The sequence below is a fragment of the Equus asinus genome, chromosome 8 (assembly GCF_041296235.1).
Source record: "Equus asinus isolate D_3611 breed Donkey chromosome 8, EquAss-T2T_v2, whole genome shotgun sequence".
NCBI lineage: Eukaryota > Metazoa > Chordata > Mammalia > Perissodactyla > Equidae > Equus > Equus asinus.
In genome coordinates, this window is record NC_091797.1 from 14,657,217 (window position 1) to 14,672,760 (window position 15,544).

General features: G+C 40.7%; 1 protein-coding gene across 10 annotated transcripts in view; it reads left to right on the forward strand.

Annotated features, from left to right (window-relative positions):
• Positions 1-15,544, forward strand: part of PKHD1 (PKHD1 ciliary IPT domain containing fibrocystin/polyductin) — a 416,955-nt gene that overhangs the window by 53,196 nt on the left and 348,215 nt on the right. For all 10 annotated transcript variants that reach the window (XR_006532025.2, XM_044776842.2, XM_044776843.2 and 7 more), the window contains 6 exons: positions 890-1,020; positions 3,119-3,254; positions 7,299-7,494; positions 8,211-8,278; positions 9,708-11,315; positions 12,572-12,715. Coding sequence is in view for 9 of the 10 variants with exons in the window: in XM_044776842.2 (XP_044632777.2) it covers positions 890-1,020; positions 3,119-3,254; positions 7,299-7,494; positions 8,211-8,278; positions 9,708-11,315; positions 12,572-12,715 (2,283 nt within the window). In the remaining variant the exon portion in view is untranslated. The remainder of the gene's footprint in view (positions 1-889; positions 1,021-3,118; positions 3,255-7,298; positions 7,495-8,210; positions 8,279-9,707; positions 11,316-12,571; positions 12,716-15,544) is intronic.

Sequence of the window (15,544 nt, forward strand, 5' to 3'; positions counted from 1 at the left end):
TAACCTTGCTCCTGCACCCCCTTCCCCCTCTCTAGGGGTATGTGTCTCTATTTGGTGGCCTTACTACCTTGTTTGTATCCCGTTCTGGGGAGATGGCACACCAGAATCATTGCCCTCATCTATAACGGGCAGGCTTTCTGTCCATCAGCTGATCAAGGGCTGCTCCTCCCGAAGGAAAAGAATGCCAGAACATCAGCATGACTGGTGCCACGCCTCTTCTTATTGACGTCTGCAGGGAGGAGAGAGGTTTCTGTGGTTGCTCTTCAGGAGCCTGGAGAAAAATCCTGAGGGCAGTGGGTGGTGATTTCAGTCACTTCTACACCATCTTGGAGATTAGAACCTAGTATGTGTGGTATAATCACAAAGCTGGAAGGGCTAAAGCTGTGAATTCAAGATGAGGGAAGTGAGAATCAGTGAACTCAGAGACAATACTACAAATGATCTTCTTTAAGTGGCGGAGCCGTCTGCGGCCCTGACTCTGGGTCCGCTGTTCTTTCTACCATGACGCTCTCTTATACTTGTTTTCTCAGGAAAAGAATAAGCTCTATAGGATTGGCAGGGATGATATTTCAAAGTCTAGGGCAGGAAGAGTTCTCAGAGACCATCTCCTTTACTTCTCTGACTCGTGGACATATTGTGTCTCTTTGTTTTATTCTTAAATATCTCCAGGATGCATTACGACTTCTTTCTGCCCTCTGATCACCAGTTCTTCCTGTTTATATGGTATTTTGTATATTTAACTTCAGTCTTTTTCTGCAGTTTGAGCATGCCTTGTGTTTTGACTAAGAAGCCTCTTATTTTAACTTCATTTTTTCTCTCTTGTGGATAGTTAAATTTTGTCTGCTTGTGTGGCTTTTTGTCCTATCTAAAAATGCTATTTTTGTTACAGGAGGGCTCTGGGCCACCATCCGAGGCTCTAGTTTGGAAGATGTTAGCCTGGTGCTATTTGGCTCTCAGTCTTGTGTCATTAACGTCACCACAAGCAATTCACGAAGAATTCAATGCAAAGTTCCACCCAGAGTAAGTGGAATCCTTTGGCATCTTTTTCCCTCCGGGTAGGTGACCATTATTAACTTGTAGTGTAAGGTTTTCAGTGGATCATTGCTTAGAACTAAATTAACTGACATGACCTTTTCATCATGAGAGTATGCTTATATTTATATGTTTATATTGCCTGTTCTGCTATGAAATGGGAAGCTGACTCCACCAATGGGGTTATCATTAATGTCAGTTGATTTCTTTTAGAAGAAGACAACAGGACAGTCCTAGGCCACACTCTCAATGAATATTAGTGCCCCAGAATAAACATGTTTATGTCCTGCACATTGTGGGTGTTGATTTGTAAAACTTATATGTGTTGTAATCTTACCTCTCTCTTAAGAAAACAACAAATAATAGTTTTCGCCAGCAATTTTGTTTTCTGGCATGGATGTGAATGGTAGTTCTTAGAAACTTCTAGAATGTCTGATTCCTATGAGATATCTTCCTAGTTATTCTCTACTGCTTCCTTTTTCCCTTAAAAACAAGTCCCTTAGCTTTCTCTTTCTTCTTCAGTTAGTGCAATCTCATAGCCTATTAATTTTTATATTATATTATATTTTCTATTTTAATTAGATTTGAGTTCAGGTCCTTCCCTGGTGCTGTTGGTGAGGCTCCTGCTCACAGTTGAGGCTGAACTTTTAATTCAGAGTTGACTTCAGTGTCATCAACATTCCCAGCACCTCCGTGACCCCATAAGATGGCTCTTTACTGAACAAATAAAGATCTCTGAAAGAAAGGGTTCAGAATAATCTTTGATCTCTGGTCCTACATTTTTATCTCATCCAGTTACTCAAATATTATGAAATGTTAGCTTTTATATATAAACTGCATGCAATTCCAAGGTGTGATCGTACTGTAATTTGTTTAACTTTTCTCTTTTATTGGACATTAAGATAATTTCTAAAATTTCCTATTTTAAACAATGGAGCTTTGATCATACCAGTAACTATATTTCTGGGCATATTTGTTTTTCTCAGGATAAGTTAACCTAAATTCTAAAGCTTTTGATGTGTAGTATGCAGTTGTCTGAAATTCCCTTTTAATTTATCCTTCCACTATCACTGTGTGAGTGTCTGATTTCTGACACTTTGACCAACACTGGGTATTATCACCTTAATCTGTATTTACCATTTTAATGGGTAATATTTGTATTGTTTGGATTTCTTTTACTAGAAAGAAGAAACATTAAAGAACAAACTTTTTATTTTGTTCAAAGCAATACAGGTAAAGGTTAAAAGGAAAATAGTAGAACAAATCATGCTCTCCAGCCGTCCTCCTCTTCCCCCTTCTTCAAGTCCTCCTTTCTGAAACAACCACTTTTAATTCTTTTGATATAGTCACAGTACGATTATTGTATAAAATCAATAAGCCATGTTTACATTATTATGACGATTTAAATGATGCAGGTAGAATCAGGTAATACGTTTTTTTCTTTCATAATTCATTTTTTCTTAGTTTCTAATTTTTTTCTTAACACAACTTCCTATAATAATAATTCTCTATCTTAAAAAAGAATTCCACCCTATCAGTTACTCTTTTTCCTTGAAGCTCTGTTCTGCATCAATCTAACTGGGGTGTTTTCTGGGTTTATTCTACAGATTTCATCCTCTCACTTCTCTTGATTGCTCTCCTGGGTAGATTCACTGTTTCTTGGAGTTCATATCTTTCTCTTTTTTGGCTATTGTTTATTTTGTGAATCATAGCCTTAAGAAACATCCTAGGAAAGATATGTGGGAAGGAAGTTTTCTGAGTACTTACATGTCTGAAAATATTCACACACTTGATGGATAGTTTAGCTAGGTATAGATGTTTACTTGAAATTGCCATTCTTTGCAGAGCCCATTGGTGTGTTAATTACAAATCATTCTTACTCTCCCTTTAATCTGTTGGATGCCGCACTTGCCTCTTCTAAGCACTTGTCACTGTGTGTGTGTGTGAGAGAGAGAGACTTGAAAGTAGCAAATATATTCTTTAAAAACAATTTTCTTGAAATTAACCTTTTAAACTAATTCTGTATGAACTTCTCTCAAGTTAGTCTTATTTACAGAAGTTTAATTTAAAAAAAATGGTTTTTCAGGGAAAAGATGGACACGTTGTAAATGTGACTGTGATCAGAGAGGACCATTCTACAGTTCTCCCCATGGCATTTACATATGAATCCTCTTTAAATCCAGTGATCACATCTCTGAGCAGAAACTGGAGCAGCATAGCAGGTAAAATACATGATACTGTAGCATCTTTGTATCTTTAGACCATTGATCCTATAAAAAAGGCAAATGATGGCCTATTAATTTTATTCAAGACAGTGTTATATTTTGAATGGGAGTTATTTTTCTGAAAACTAAGAGACTAGTATTATCATCTTAGCTATTATTGAATAAATCTCCTTATATCTATTTTTCCTTCTGTAAAATTGAGACCATTTCCGTCAAGAAAATAACATGGGAATTCAAAGGTAACAATTGTTAAGTATTTTTGGAGAACCTACTATGTGCCAATAATAGCACAGACATATTATAGACTTTAATCCTTGCCACTAATTTATAGTATTGTTAGCCTCAGTTTACAGGTAAGAAAACTAAGAAACAGATAGAATACATAACTTGTCTAAATGCTATCTTTAGTAACAGAGCTTCGATTTGAACCCAAGCAGTCTAGGTGCATGTTACAAGCAGTTAGCCACTTACAGTTTACTGTAAATTACCGTTTCAGGCATCAGATTCTACTGTAGCAGTTATTTGATATGATTAGAGAATAGAGTGTTCTGATTAACCAAGAATTCTTGTTCCTTGAGACATACTATGTATAAAAAGAATGAATTCTTTAGCACCCAAATATGGGAAACAATTTAATCTTTCTTTGATAGTTCAGATGATGTGACCGGATGGAATTGTAACAACTTATTAACATGTTATATTATATAGATTTGGAAAAATACCATACCAGGTAGATTTGGAAACATGTCTTTCTGGTTAATTGAATGCCAGATAACAGAGAGTTTATGGTGGCCATATCTAAGGGATTATTATTATAAAAGACCATCAAATTTCCCAAAGAAAAGGCCTAGACTCAATTTTTCTGGTACTGTTTTCATTTTCGTTGCTCAAGAGTACATAAATAAAGGGAAGTGTCCTTTAGCTTCTCAATATTATTCAGCTCAGATAGTGCAGAAGAAGAATTTGCTGCCTCAGGCGACCAAAGTGTGTAAAATTCCTTAGTGGTATAGATTCTTCCCAACAAAGTAGAAAAGGGAGGAGGGAGCTCCGTGTTCTATTCAGATTTCAGTGATTTTGGCTTTTAATAAAATTTCCTACCTATAATGAAAAGAATAAATACATTGCATCAGTGCCTTAAAGGCATCTAGGATTAGCTTGACAATTGACCAAGAGCCCAAGGAGTTATGTTATTGATATATACAACATGATGCATTATTTGCAGAATTTACACTTGCACTTAAATCTTTCTACAGGCAGAATAAAGAAGAACATGTTAGAAAATCCACAAAGAGTGGTAGCCTGTTGGGAAAGTCTCTTTTGAAAGTTGGAGTGTTACACAACTCCATCCAGGAAATGATGATGTTGATGATGACAATGAAGCCAAAATGAAATCAAAGAAATAGAAGGGGACGGGCAGGGGAAGGGGGAGGAAGAATTTGCAGTCAGTCTGAATGAATCCCAGCTCACCCACTCCTTGAACAAGACATTTAACTTCATTTATCTTTAGTTTCCCCAATTGCTAGGTGGGAATAATTATTTCAAGGCTATTGTAAAAATTGGAGATAACGTAGGTAAAAGTACCTAGCCCGGGGATTAACATGGAGTAAGCACTCAATAAATCCTTCGTTGGAGTGAGTGTTGTAATTCTGTGAGTAACTGAGTGTTATATGAATGAGCCAGAGATGACCTCTGTATATTGGCCCTATGTTGTTTACTTCCTCACAGCAAGTTGGGATCCATGAACTCAAAAGCCTGCCAAGGCCAACCTCAAATTTTTACACACTCAGTTGTTTTAAATATAGCCAAAATAAGCAGATTTTTAACCTTTTAGAGTCTGCCTTCTTTACATACCCTGCAAAACTGCACCCAGCATCTGCTAGCCACAGATAAGATAATCCTGGGGGCTGTAAAGACTAAGCTACTGATGCCTCAAAGTTCTCTGACCCAGAGGCTACCCACTGGGCTGCTCAGTGACATCATCTGGTCACGTAACTCCCCAAACCCTTTCTCCCCCAGGAGTTCCCTAACCTCCCTCCTTTTCTGGGGGTGGCCTCCTGTTGTCGCCCCTGGAAAGTCTTGTGCTGCGAGATTTCTGCACCTATGTGAACCTGTCAGGCACCACCCATATAAAGCTCTTTTTTGTGCTACTGCCACCTAGTGGTCATGTCTTTTCCTTACTCAACTCTGAAATCCTTCAAAGTCACTACACTGAGGCTTCAGACTTCACAGTAGAAAAGAGGCTGGGAAGACATGAAGAGGTAAAGAGAATGTGGAACAAGGAAGAATATGAAGCTATTTGAGGGCTTTTGAATGCTGTACTATACCAGAGGCTGTCCTAGGATAGCTAACTTAATCCTTACAACAAACCACATGGGTAGGCTTTGTTACTATCTTACGGATGAAAAATCCAGGGCTTGGAGAGCCCAAAGTGAACCACCCAAAGTCATGCAGGTAGTTAAATGGCAGAGCAAAGATTTGCACGTAGATTTTCTTTTCTCAGCACGCCACAATCTCTCTTTGAGTTTTCTCTTTCAAGTAAACTCTTCTCATCCTCTAATTGGTTGAGGTGTTCTATAGATGCCAGCTCCGTAGTAGTTCTCAAACATTAGAGGCTAAAGGAGCTTTAGAGATGCTCCAGCTCAGGCTGCTTCTCTCTGGGCACAGTCAGACACAGGAAAGGTAAGGATATTTATTTCCACCCTGCCACTGCCCGCTTGATTTCTGGCTCTCGTTAAGACTCTAGTAGTCTGCAGACTGGATTTCCCTTCCCCTATCTCTCTAATTGATCTTGTAGTCTGGAAGAAAGCTTCAATCATATCCTTTGCTTTCTTAGAGACCTTTGGAAGTCTCCACTGTCCACTGAATTAAGTAGCAATCCCTCAGGATTGGCTTTCTTGGTATTTAGCCATAGAACCACCATCAACTTGGCCTATTCCCATTGAGTCTCTAACTGTACGTACATGAATCTAGTCTTCCAGAAAGTCACTGAATTCTCTTTCCTTCTCTCCAAGCCACAGGATGATTAAATGAGAAAGTGCTACCATAGACTTTGGGTAAAACCATGAAGTTTTCAGAATTGAATTGTAAATCCCCTATTCTCGATCATTTCCTCTTGAGCTTTATCTTTCAAATTGAATTTCAAGCACCATCTTGCCCACAAGGCCTTTTTGATATTCAGAATGTTGCTCTGATCTGAACAGCCCCACTGCTCACTTTTCACCTCTCTTCCAGCAGGGCTTGTGCTGAAGCTATTTTGGCACCTATTTTTCCTACCTTTGAGGGCAGGGTCTGTGTTTAACTTATTTTTGTACCCCTTGTGGCATCTTCCTCTTGGTACTCAATAAATATTTGAGGTAAACGGAATTGAATTAAAGTGTCCATAGTACACATGGCATTTTAGTAGAGTTGCTATTAAACTAAAAAGGTATTGAAATACAAGAGAAGACTGGGCTGAGGCCTTGACATTTCCATCAATTGGCTATGAGACCTTGCCTGCTGAACCTGAATTTCCTCAGAAGCTAAATGTCGGTCCTACTAACTGTCTGGATATGGCATCGGGATAGTGTGAGGATCAAATGGGCTAACATACGTGAGAGTGCTCTGTAAACTGTCAAGCACTGTTCTCCTACACAGCGCTTTTATGGCATTCGGTGCACACTGACGACATAGCTTTAGACTTTTATCAGTAGAAAAGTGGAAGTTAAAAAAAGGACGTGGGGTGCTATTTGCTGGTTATAGAGACCACCAGCGCTCCAGACTACTTCTTGATTTGCCTTTGCTTGGAGATAAGTTAGTGCCTCTTGAGTACAGTTGTCCTGACAATTTTGCTTTTTGTGCCCTTGAGCTTACAGGCTGTAGCTCTATTAAAAAAATTCGTTGAAAGTTTCATGCAAAAAATCAGATTAGCATTCAAACTCTTAGAGTATTATGCACAGGGCTGACCATGTATTTAATCCTAAAAGACAGTTTTAGAATTGAATACCTAGGTGGTTGAGGCCACAAACCCACATCACAGAAGCTAATGGATTCTTTTCAACACAGGAGGTGAGACCCTTTTCATTGGAATGGCGCTGCTGGTGAACGACACGGATTTGGATGTGCAAGTCCACATTCAGGAGACCTTGGCTCCAGTTCATGCACAAGTGGCTCAGGGTCTGGAGGTGGTGCTGCCCTTGCTGCCAGCTGGTCTCCACAGAATCTCGGTCTCCATCAATGGGGTCAACATTAGCTCACAAGGGTGAGCTGGACACTTGCCATTAATTTTCGGTCTGTTTGATTGTCTAGCAATTCAGTTGAGGAATTCCAGTTTTGAGTTAGGTCTTGTTTTTCCTTCTTCTTCTGAAGTTAGAGGATAAACACATGAGAATCATAAAATTTGAACAAATCTTGAGACCTTACAGGACAGTTTACTCTCAAGACCAACGCAGGGGAAATTTTTGGCTTACTGGTTGGAGAATGGAGAATTTTCTGGAATTAAGATGTCATGGCTTGTCGTTGGGGTGGGGTGGGGTAGGCATCTATATGTGAAGGAGGAACAGTCTGTGCTTTAATAAGAGTCTGTGATTAAATAAAACCTTTAATAAGATTGGGTATTGGGCTTTGAATAAATGGCTTGCAATTATTGCACAAGCCATGCTCACATCCTCTTTGCCCTAAAGCCCTTCTGCCCAGTTTTTCTCCAGAAGTTCCCGCTCCTCCTTCCAGAAAGTTATCTAAATTGTATGGGACCCATGTCACCCATGGTACTGGCCCAGGAAAATGTCCCACCCAACATCTTTTCCTCACCATTTCCTTTGTTCTCTGTTGGGCAGTATCCTTCACACTTGCTCTCCATCACTGCTCCCTTTCTCTCCTTTTCTCCCTCAAATACATACCTCTCTTCTGTCTTACTCCTTCCTTTCTCTTTTTCTAACTCTCTTGGTTGTTTCATGACAATCTCCCCCTATTCTGCAGGGTTGATCTTCACATCCACTGCATCACAGAAGTTTTCAGCATTGAGCCTTGCTGTGGGTCCCTTCTGGGTGAGTGGCTCTGACATGACTGGTATCATTTATCCAGTAAGTCTACTCCCTGGATATCAGGATTTTGTTCCTGGGTTAATTAACGGGCGAGACCAGAGACGGGCAGCAGGGAGAAGAGCTTTCCTGATGCTCTGGAAACTGAGTGGTGTACTTTGAAGGGTGTGAAAACTCAGTGGTTCCTTAGCCCAGTAAGCTCAGGAAATTAAAAAATTTTTATGAAAACGAGATGTGCCTATTTTCTTTTTCTAATGGAAAGAGGCTGAAACATCTAATGGGCAGCACCTCTCGAGTGAATATTAGAAAAACAAGGGAAGAGCTCCCTGCTTCAGCCGTTTAGATGCTACATGTGCAAAGAGAGGAGGAATGAGTCTTTGGTGTCTTCACTTTCCTCTAGGGATGCAGATGAAGGACCAGAAGTAGTCAGAAACGCAGATGCCAATATGGGAGATGTAAGGACAAGACAAATAGAGAAATCTAGAAAACTATTCATTTTCAGAAAACAATTGACAGCTGTATATTTGCATGTGAATAATCACTCTGATAGGGTTTGAAATAGCACATTATCCTTTTTGAGTATAGCCTTTTTAAGGCTGCTTGGCTGTACTACAGATTTGGTAATGATATGAGGTACGTTGCTCCAATCCTTGTCCTGAAGATGGTGTTTGATTGTCCCTCAGTTACAGGTGAGACAAAGTCTATGAGTATAACAGCAAAATCATAAGCATGTTTCAATGTTTCAATGGCTCTTCATATGTCATATATATATATATATATACACATATACACACATATGACTATATAAATGTGGAATACTGGAATATTATATAGAATAATACACAAGATAAGTAGAAGACTGACCAATCTGATTTTTCATTATTGTGTCAGTTGAATATATTTAGAATAATATACATATACCCTACATAATAACATATAAACTAATATGGCAGATAATATGGCAGATGACAAGAAGACTAAAGAATTTGATTTTTCATTAGTGTATATATTGTATGTATATAATATACATAAAATTTCTCTACATAATAATATATAGAATAATATAGACTAGTATGTCAGATAATATAGCCGATGACAAGAACACGTCAAGAAATTTGTTTTTTCTTAGTGTATAAGATGATAGAAGTGGTGGCTTCTAGGCTCTATAAATATCCTTGAAAATTTTGTCTTACATATTACAAACATCCTTCCTTATAATAATTTATATTGTTTTACAGTTATGTCAATTTCACCCCATCTGACTCCTGCCAAAATGATCACAAATTTAACATCGAGGGGGTGAGGTGAAATAATCGGGGTTTCACCTATACTTACCCCACCTTCCGCTTAATTGCACTGATACTTACACAGGTGCTGTGAGATCTCAGTTCTGAATACCAGCTTTTATGTTTCGTTTTCATTATTCGCGCTTTAGGTGGAACCATCCTCAGCATCTCAGGAATAGGGTTCAGCAGGGACCCCGCTTTGGTTTGGGTGCTTGTGGGCAATCAGTCCTGCGACATCGTGAACTCGACAGAGAGGAACATCTGGTGTGAGACTTCGCCTGCGTCCCTGCTGCCTGATGCGGATGGTCTCTCTGTCCCAGCCCCCGTGGAGGTCTGGGCTGGCAGCACGTCCATCCCCCAAGGACCTTCCCCAAGCCTGGTAGGGAAGGGCTTTATCTTCATGTATGAAGTGGCAGCAACACCAGTGGTCACTGCCGTACGAGGAGAAATCACGGACAGCAGCCTGCGGCTCGACGTGGAAGGAAGTAACCTCTCCAACTCGGTTATCCTTCTGGGGGGCTTGGCCTGCGGTCTGGAGACACAGTCTTTCAGGAGCAACGTGAGCCTGTCTGGGTGCTCCTTTCCTCTTCACAGCTTGGAAGCAGGCATCTATCCTCTCCAAGTACGTCAGAAGCAGATGGGGTTTGCTAACATGTCTGCGGTGCCCCAGCAATTTGTGGTCACACCTCGGATAACGGCCATCTTCCCAGCACACGGGTCTGCTTGTGGTGGGACAGTGCTCACGGTGCGGGGGCTGGCTCTCAGCTCTAGGAGGGGGTCAGTTCAGGTGGACCTTTCGGGTCCTTTTACCTGTGTAATTTTGAGCTTAGGGGACCAGACAGTCCTCTGCCAGATTCACCTGGTGGGTGACCCCTTGCCTGGTGCTTCCTTCACCCTGAACGTCACCGTCTTGGTCAATGAGCTCCCCAGTGAGTGTCAGGGGGATTGCACACTTTTCTTGCGGGAAGAGACAACTCCCGTCGTGGACGCCTTGACCACTAACATCAGTGGGTCTCTGACCACAGTGCTGATTAGGGGTCGGAGGTTAGGCACCACTGCTGATGAGCCAGTGGTGTCTGTGGATGATCATCTTCTTTGCAACGTAACTTTCTTTAATGCAAGCCATGTGACATGCTGGATAAGTGGCTTGACCCCAGGACCTCACTACTTATCAGTTTTTCATAGAAGAAATGGGTATGCTTGTTCTGGTAACGTTTCCAGACACTTCGACATTTTGCCTCAAGTGTTTCGTTATTTCCCCAAGAATTTCAGCATACATGGTGGAGGCCTCTTGACTGTGGAGGGCACGGCCCTGAGAGGACAGAACGCCACGTTAGTCTACGTTGGTTGGCAGGGCTGCCTGACAGTGAACGTCAGCTCTGACCTCATCCAGTGCATCGTTCCCTCGGGGAATGGCTCTGTGGCCCTGAACATAGAGGTGGACAGACTTTCACACCAAATGGGAGTCATCAGTTACAGCAACACCTTCACCCCAGAGTTGCTCTCTCTTTCTCAGACGGATGACGTCTTAACCTTTGCGGTGGCCCAGATCTCAGGAGCTATGAATGTTGACATTTTAATCGGGATGTCACCCTGTATGAATGTCTCTGGCAACCGCACTGTTCTCCAGTGTGTGGTCCCCTCCCTTCCTGCTGGCGAGTACCAAGTCAGAGGTTACGACCGCACGAGAGGGTGGGCCTCATCTGCGCTGGTGTTCACGTCCAGAGTCAGTGTCACGGCCGTGACTCAGAACTTTGGTAAGTCAAGCAAAGGAGACAAGGCTTTCTTTATGTAAGTGCATTATAACTACTCTCACTTCTCTAAGAGGAAGGGAAGCAACATGGATCTGATGGCTGAGGGAGAGGGAAGCCCGACTGGCCTCTTACAGTTCAATTTCCTCCTGACACTTGTCATTGTAATACTCCTGTGTGTGAGGCTTTGTTTTTCTTGTTTTTTCTTGGTGAGGAACATTGGCCCAGAGCTAACATCTATTGCCAATCTTCCTCTTTCGCTTGAGGAAGATTGTCCCTCAGCTAACATCCATGCCAATCTTCCTCTATTTTGTATGTGGGATGCCACCACAGCATGGCTGATGAGCAGTGTGTAGGTCCACACCTGGGATCTGAACCCACAAACCCCAGGCCACCGAAGGCAAGTGCGTGAATTTAACCACTATACCACCAGGCCAGCCCTGAGGCTTATTTTTTATCAAGGAAATTGTGCATATTCTCTAAGTGTGTGATTGCATTTTAATTTGATGTATTAACCCAATTTAATTTGTTTTAAACTAAATAATACCATTTGTAAGAGCTCATAATTTGATCATTTTAGTAGAATTTAAATGCTTTCACCTATTTTTAGACCTGTATGCCAATTTGAATTATTTAGAACTTATTAAATATGATTAATTTTTATCATTTTGTAATATTTCACAGATGAATTCATACTCCACCAATAATAGGTCACTTGCATATTACCACTGCATTTTTCTCCTTTCAGAGGTACTGAATTTTGCCTTGCCTTTTCTTCCAATGATCGTTTCAGTTTCTGTTCACTTAAAGGCTTGCTGCACTTGAGATAGGTCAAATCTGATTGTGATTCAGAAAGTATAGAAGAAATTATAGGAGCAGAATCTTAGTTGGATGAAGTGCTAGCCAAGCCATTACTTGGAACAAATTTGCCTGGCCTCAACTGGGTGGAATGCTGTGGGGATGGGGATTTTGGTCCTGAGTCCATCACTAGTTTCTCTGGGTAACTTTTCTAAGCCTCAGCTTCCTTATTTGATAAAGGGATCTGGGCTGGATGCTCCCTAGTTCTGCTTTCTACTCTCTGAGATTCCATGATTCTGATGGTAGGAGAGCAAGGGTATGAAATGCAACCTGAAGCCAGTTGTGTGGATTCTGAAGAGCATCAAAAGAAAGATGGTCAGCAAGAAAGCACGGATTTGAATTTCAGGTTAAGTAGAAAAAGAGATTTGCCTCTGTGATCATGAACTTGTAGTTTTGCTTTAAAGGCTGCCTGGGTGGAAGGCTTGTGCACGTGTCTGGAGCAGGATTTCCTCCAGAGAACATCTCAGCTGCTGTGTGTGGTGCTCCCTGCCAGGTCTTGGCGAATGCTACAGTGTCTGCCTTCAGCTGCTTGGTTCTGCCCCTGGATGGTCAGTAAATTAGCTGTGTTTTTTTTTTGAAAGAGCCTATATGAAAATGATATTCTTTGGTTAACTCTAGTTTTGTAATTAATGATGTACTGACCCCTAATTTTTCTATGAGTTCCTGGGAAAAGAATTTCTCTACTCCTCCGTGACTGCCTGTTAAAATGGTTCATAGTAACCTCTGTCATATTAATGGCAACAAAAAATGTATCACCTATGTTCTTGTTTGCAGTTGCATGATGGAGAAAGTAATTCTGAGTTCTGAATAAGTTTCAGCGACAGCCTTAGGCATCATGGGGAAAACAATCTCTTGGTCTTCTTCTGTGGTGGGGCTGCTGAAAACATCTGTTTTCTGGAGGAAGTGGTGAAGGGATTAGATCGCAGGCTGGGTATCTCTTGCATATTTGCCTAGGTACTCAGTTCCTAATTCTTATTACAGGCAAAAGGGCCAAAATTCACATTATCCTCTTACTCTGTGATGTCCAGGTCATTCCCTGAGCCCTTGCTCAGTAAAACGCCACCATCTCTCCCTGCGCTAAGCCTCACAGCCGTCATGTAAATTGTGGGATGGGAAGCCAGGTCTTTGTTAGAATGGAAGATAACACATGATGGGGCTTTACAACACATGATAATTACCCACTGAGCTTCAGGAAAAAAAGTCAAAGGGGAGAATTTGCCATTGCCTTTCCAGGAGCAGCTAAGGCAGGTGATTGTCTTGTTTGCATACCTTCAGATCTTGTACCCAAACACTTAAAAACCATTTGCACGCAGGCTTTCTGTATAGTGCTTTAAGTGATATTCCTAGTTTATGTGTCCGCAACTTAAATGTGGGTGGAAGGATTTGCAAAGTGATAAAAGCATCACTTCATCTGAGCTTGGTCAAACATTCCATGATGGATAATGCCATTGTGATGGCAGTTTATGCTGGATTGCCTTGGACGTGGAGGAGGAGGAAGGAAAGGAGGAAGAGGGGGAGGGGAAACAATCCTTGCTTAAATTACTAGAAATTGAGTTTCCTATTATCATCATGTATATAAGCAGACCATTACGGAAGACAGATCTATTCCACTTAAGATTCCACAATAGGAGACTTAAGATCAGCAGAAGATTTAAGGTTAGGATGTCTGTTTCATTCTCTGCCAGAAGAGTGCTGGCACAGGGTATGTGTGAAATTAATGTTCGACGAAGGAATAAATGAAGGAATCGGGAAATGGTGGAAACAGAAAACCAAGACTCCACATTTCTAGGTTCTGATATTTAACTAATACTGCTGCAGTTATTTTTTAAGTCTTTCACATAGGTACTGTTTAAATTAATCAACTTTTTAAAGCCTCGGTATTTTTCTAAGACGTTTAATTTCATCTGGAAGTACAAAATAAAAGTCAATGAGGTTTCAGGGTCAGGTGATTGTCATACTGAAAGTTTTATCACTCTTAGGGGAGGAATGATAGAAATTCTTATATTTTAAAAGATTTGATTAAGTTTAGGAAAGGACTCCTCAGAATTTCTTGATTTTTAAGAGGTAAACACGAGTTGGAAGCTGTAACTCTCACTATTGCCACTAGGTGTCACCAAACACTTATTGATTGTGCAAGGGCCACGTTCACGCCAGGGAAATGGATAATTTGACTTATTTTCCTCTTTACTAAAAAAAGTCTTTCTAAAAACTTTTAATTACAGTGTCTAAATCTGGAGAGGAACTACTGAAATCCACCTCCACGGGTTTCTTACTTAAGAGCCAGGATGGGATTTGGGGGGGTTCTATCCACGCACTAAAACTGAATAAAACATTTTGAATACATGATTGTGTTATTTATTTTTTTTTTTGAGAAGTAGGTCTCCGACGGACATCAAATGGTCAAAGGGAATGTGTCTTAGAAATTATTAGAAACGACTAATAATTCCTCTACTTTTGGATAGGATTGCAAATAGCCAGTTTAGATAAGAATCTGTTACATTTTAAAAGATTTTTTAGAGGGTGATTTCATAGCAGCATCTCTTACACATGTTTCACAGTTGTCATCTTCAGAGGTCTCCATCCTTTTACCTAACTGACACTCGCCTGCTCTCCCTTTTTCAACTTTCGTCGGCTGGCGGCCCTTCAGAAAGCTGAATAATCTCAGTCCTTCTAATGCAGTAGTTCTCTATGAGATTAGTATTGAGAATTATATTATTATGGAGAATATAATATCATTATGGTTGTTGCTGGAGCAGCAACAACAGCCCCTCTTGGGAGTTTGTTAGAAATGCAAATTTGGGGGACCCTCTGAATCTCAAACTTTCCAACCAGTAAACATTTTGGTATTTCTCTTCGGAGCCCTCTCTGAATTCTGACATTCCTTCCTAATTTGAGGCCCCGAAGTAGGCAGCTCCTCTGTGTAAGCCACTTCTGGCCAGATTGGGTAACATCCTAAGATGCCTACATATAATCTGGTCCCACATTTGTTTTTAAAATTACACTGCTGTCTTGTGGGTTTATAATCTTTCTGTTACCTGTTATTATTCCAAAGTGTTTTTTTGTTTTTTTCTTTCTTTCTATTGTGGCTGTGCACAGCTGGGCTTTCCTCATATTTGTGTGACTTCTTTTTTTCTTCTGTGGTTCACTGCCTTACTATTTTCATTGGGTCTTTTGTTTATTTCTGTTAACTTCTCTAATTGACCAAGGTCACTGAATTCAGACGCTTGCTTTGAGTTTCTTCCTTGGTTTGACTTTGCACAATAAAGAGAGCGGTGTCTCACATTCTGGGTTGTGGATGATGGCCTGCAACTCAAACTTCTCTAATTATTGTTTTGCTTGTTCCAATGCCACAGTCCTAATGTGTTTTCTTTTCATCA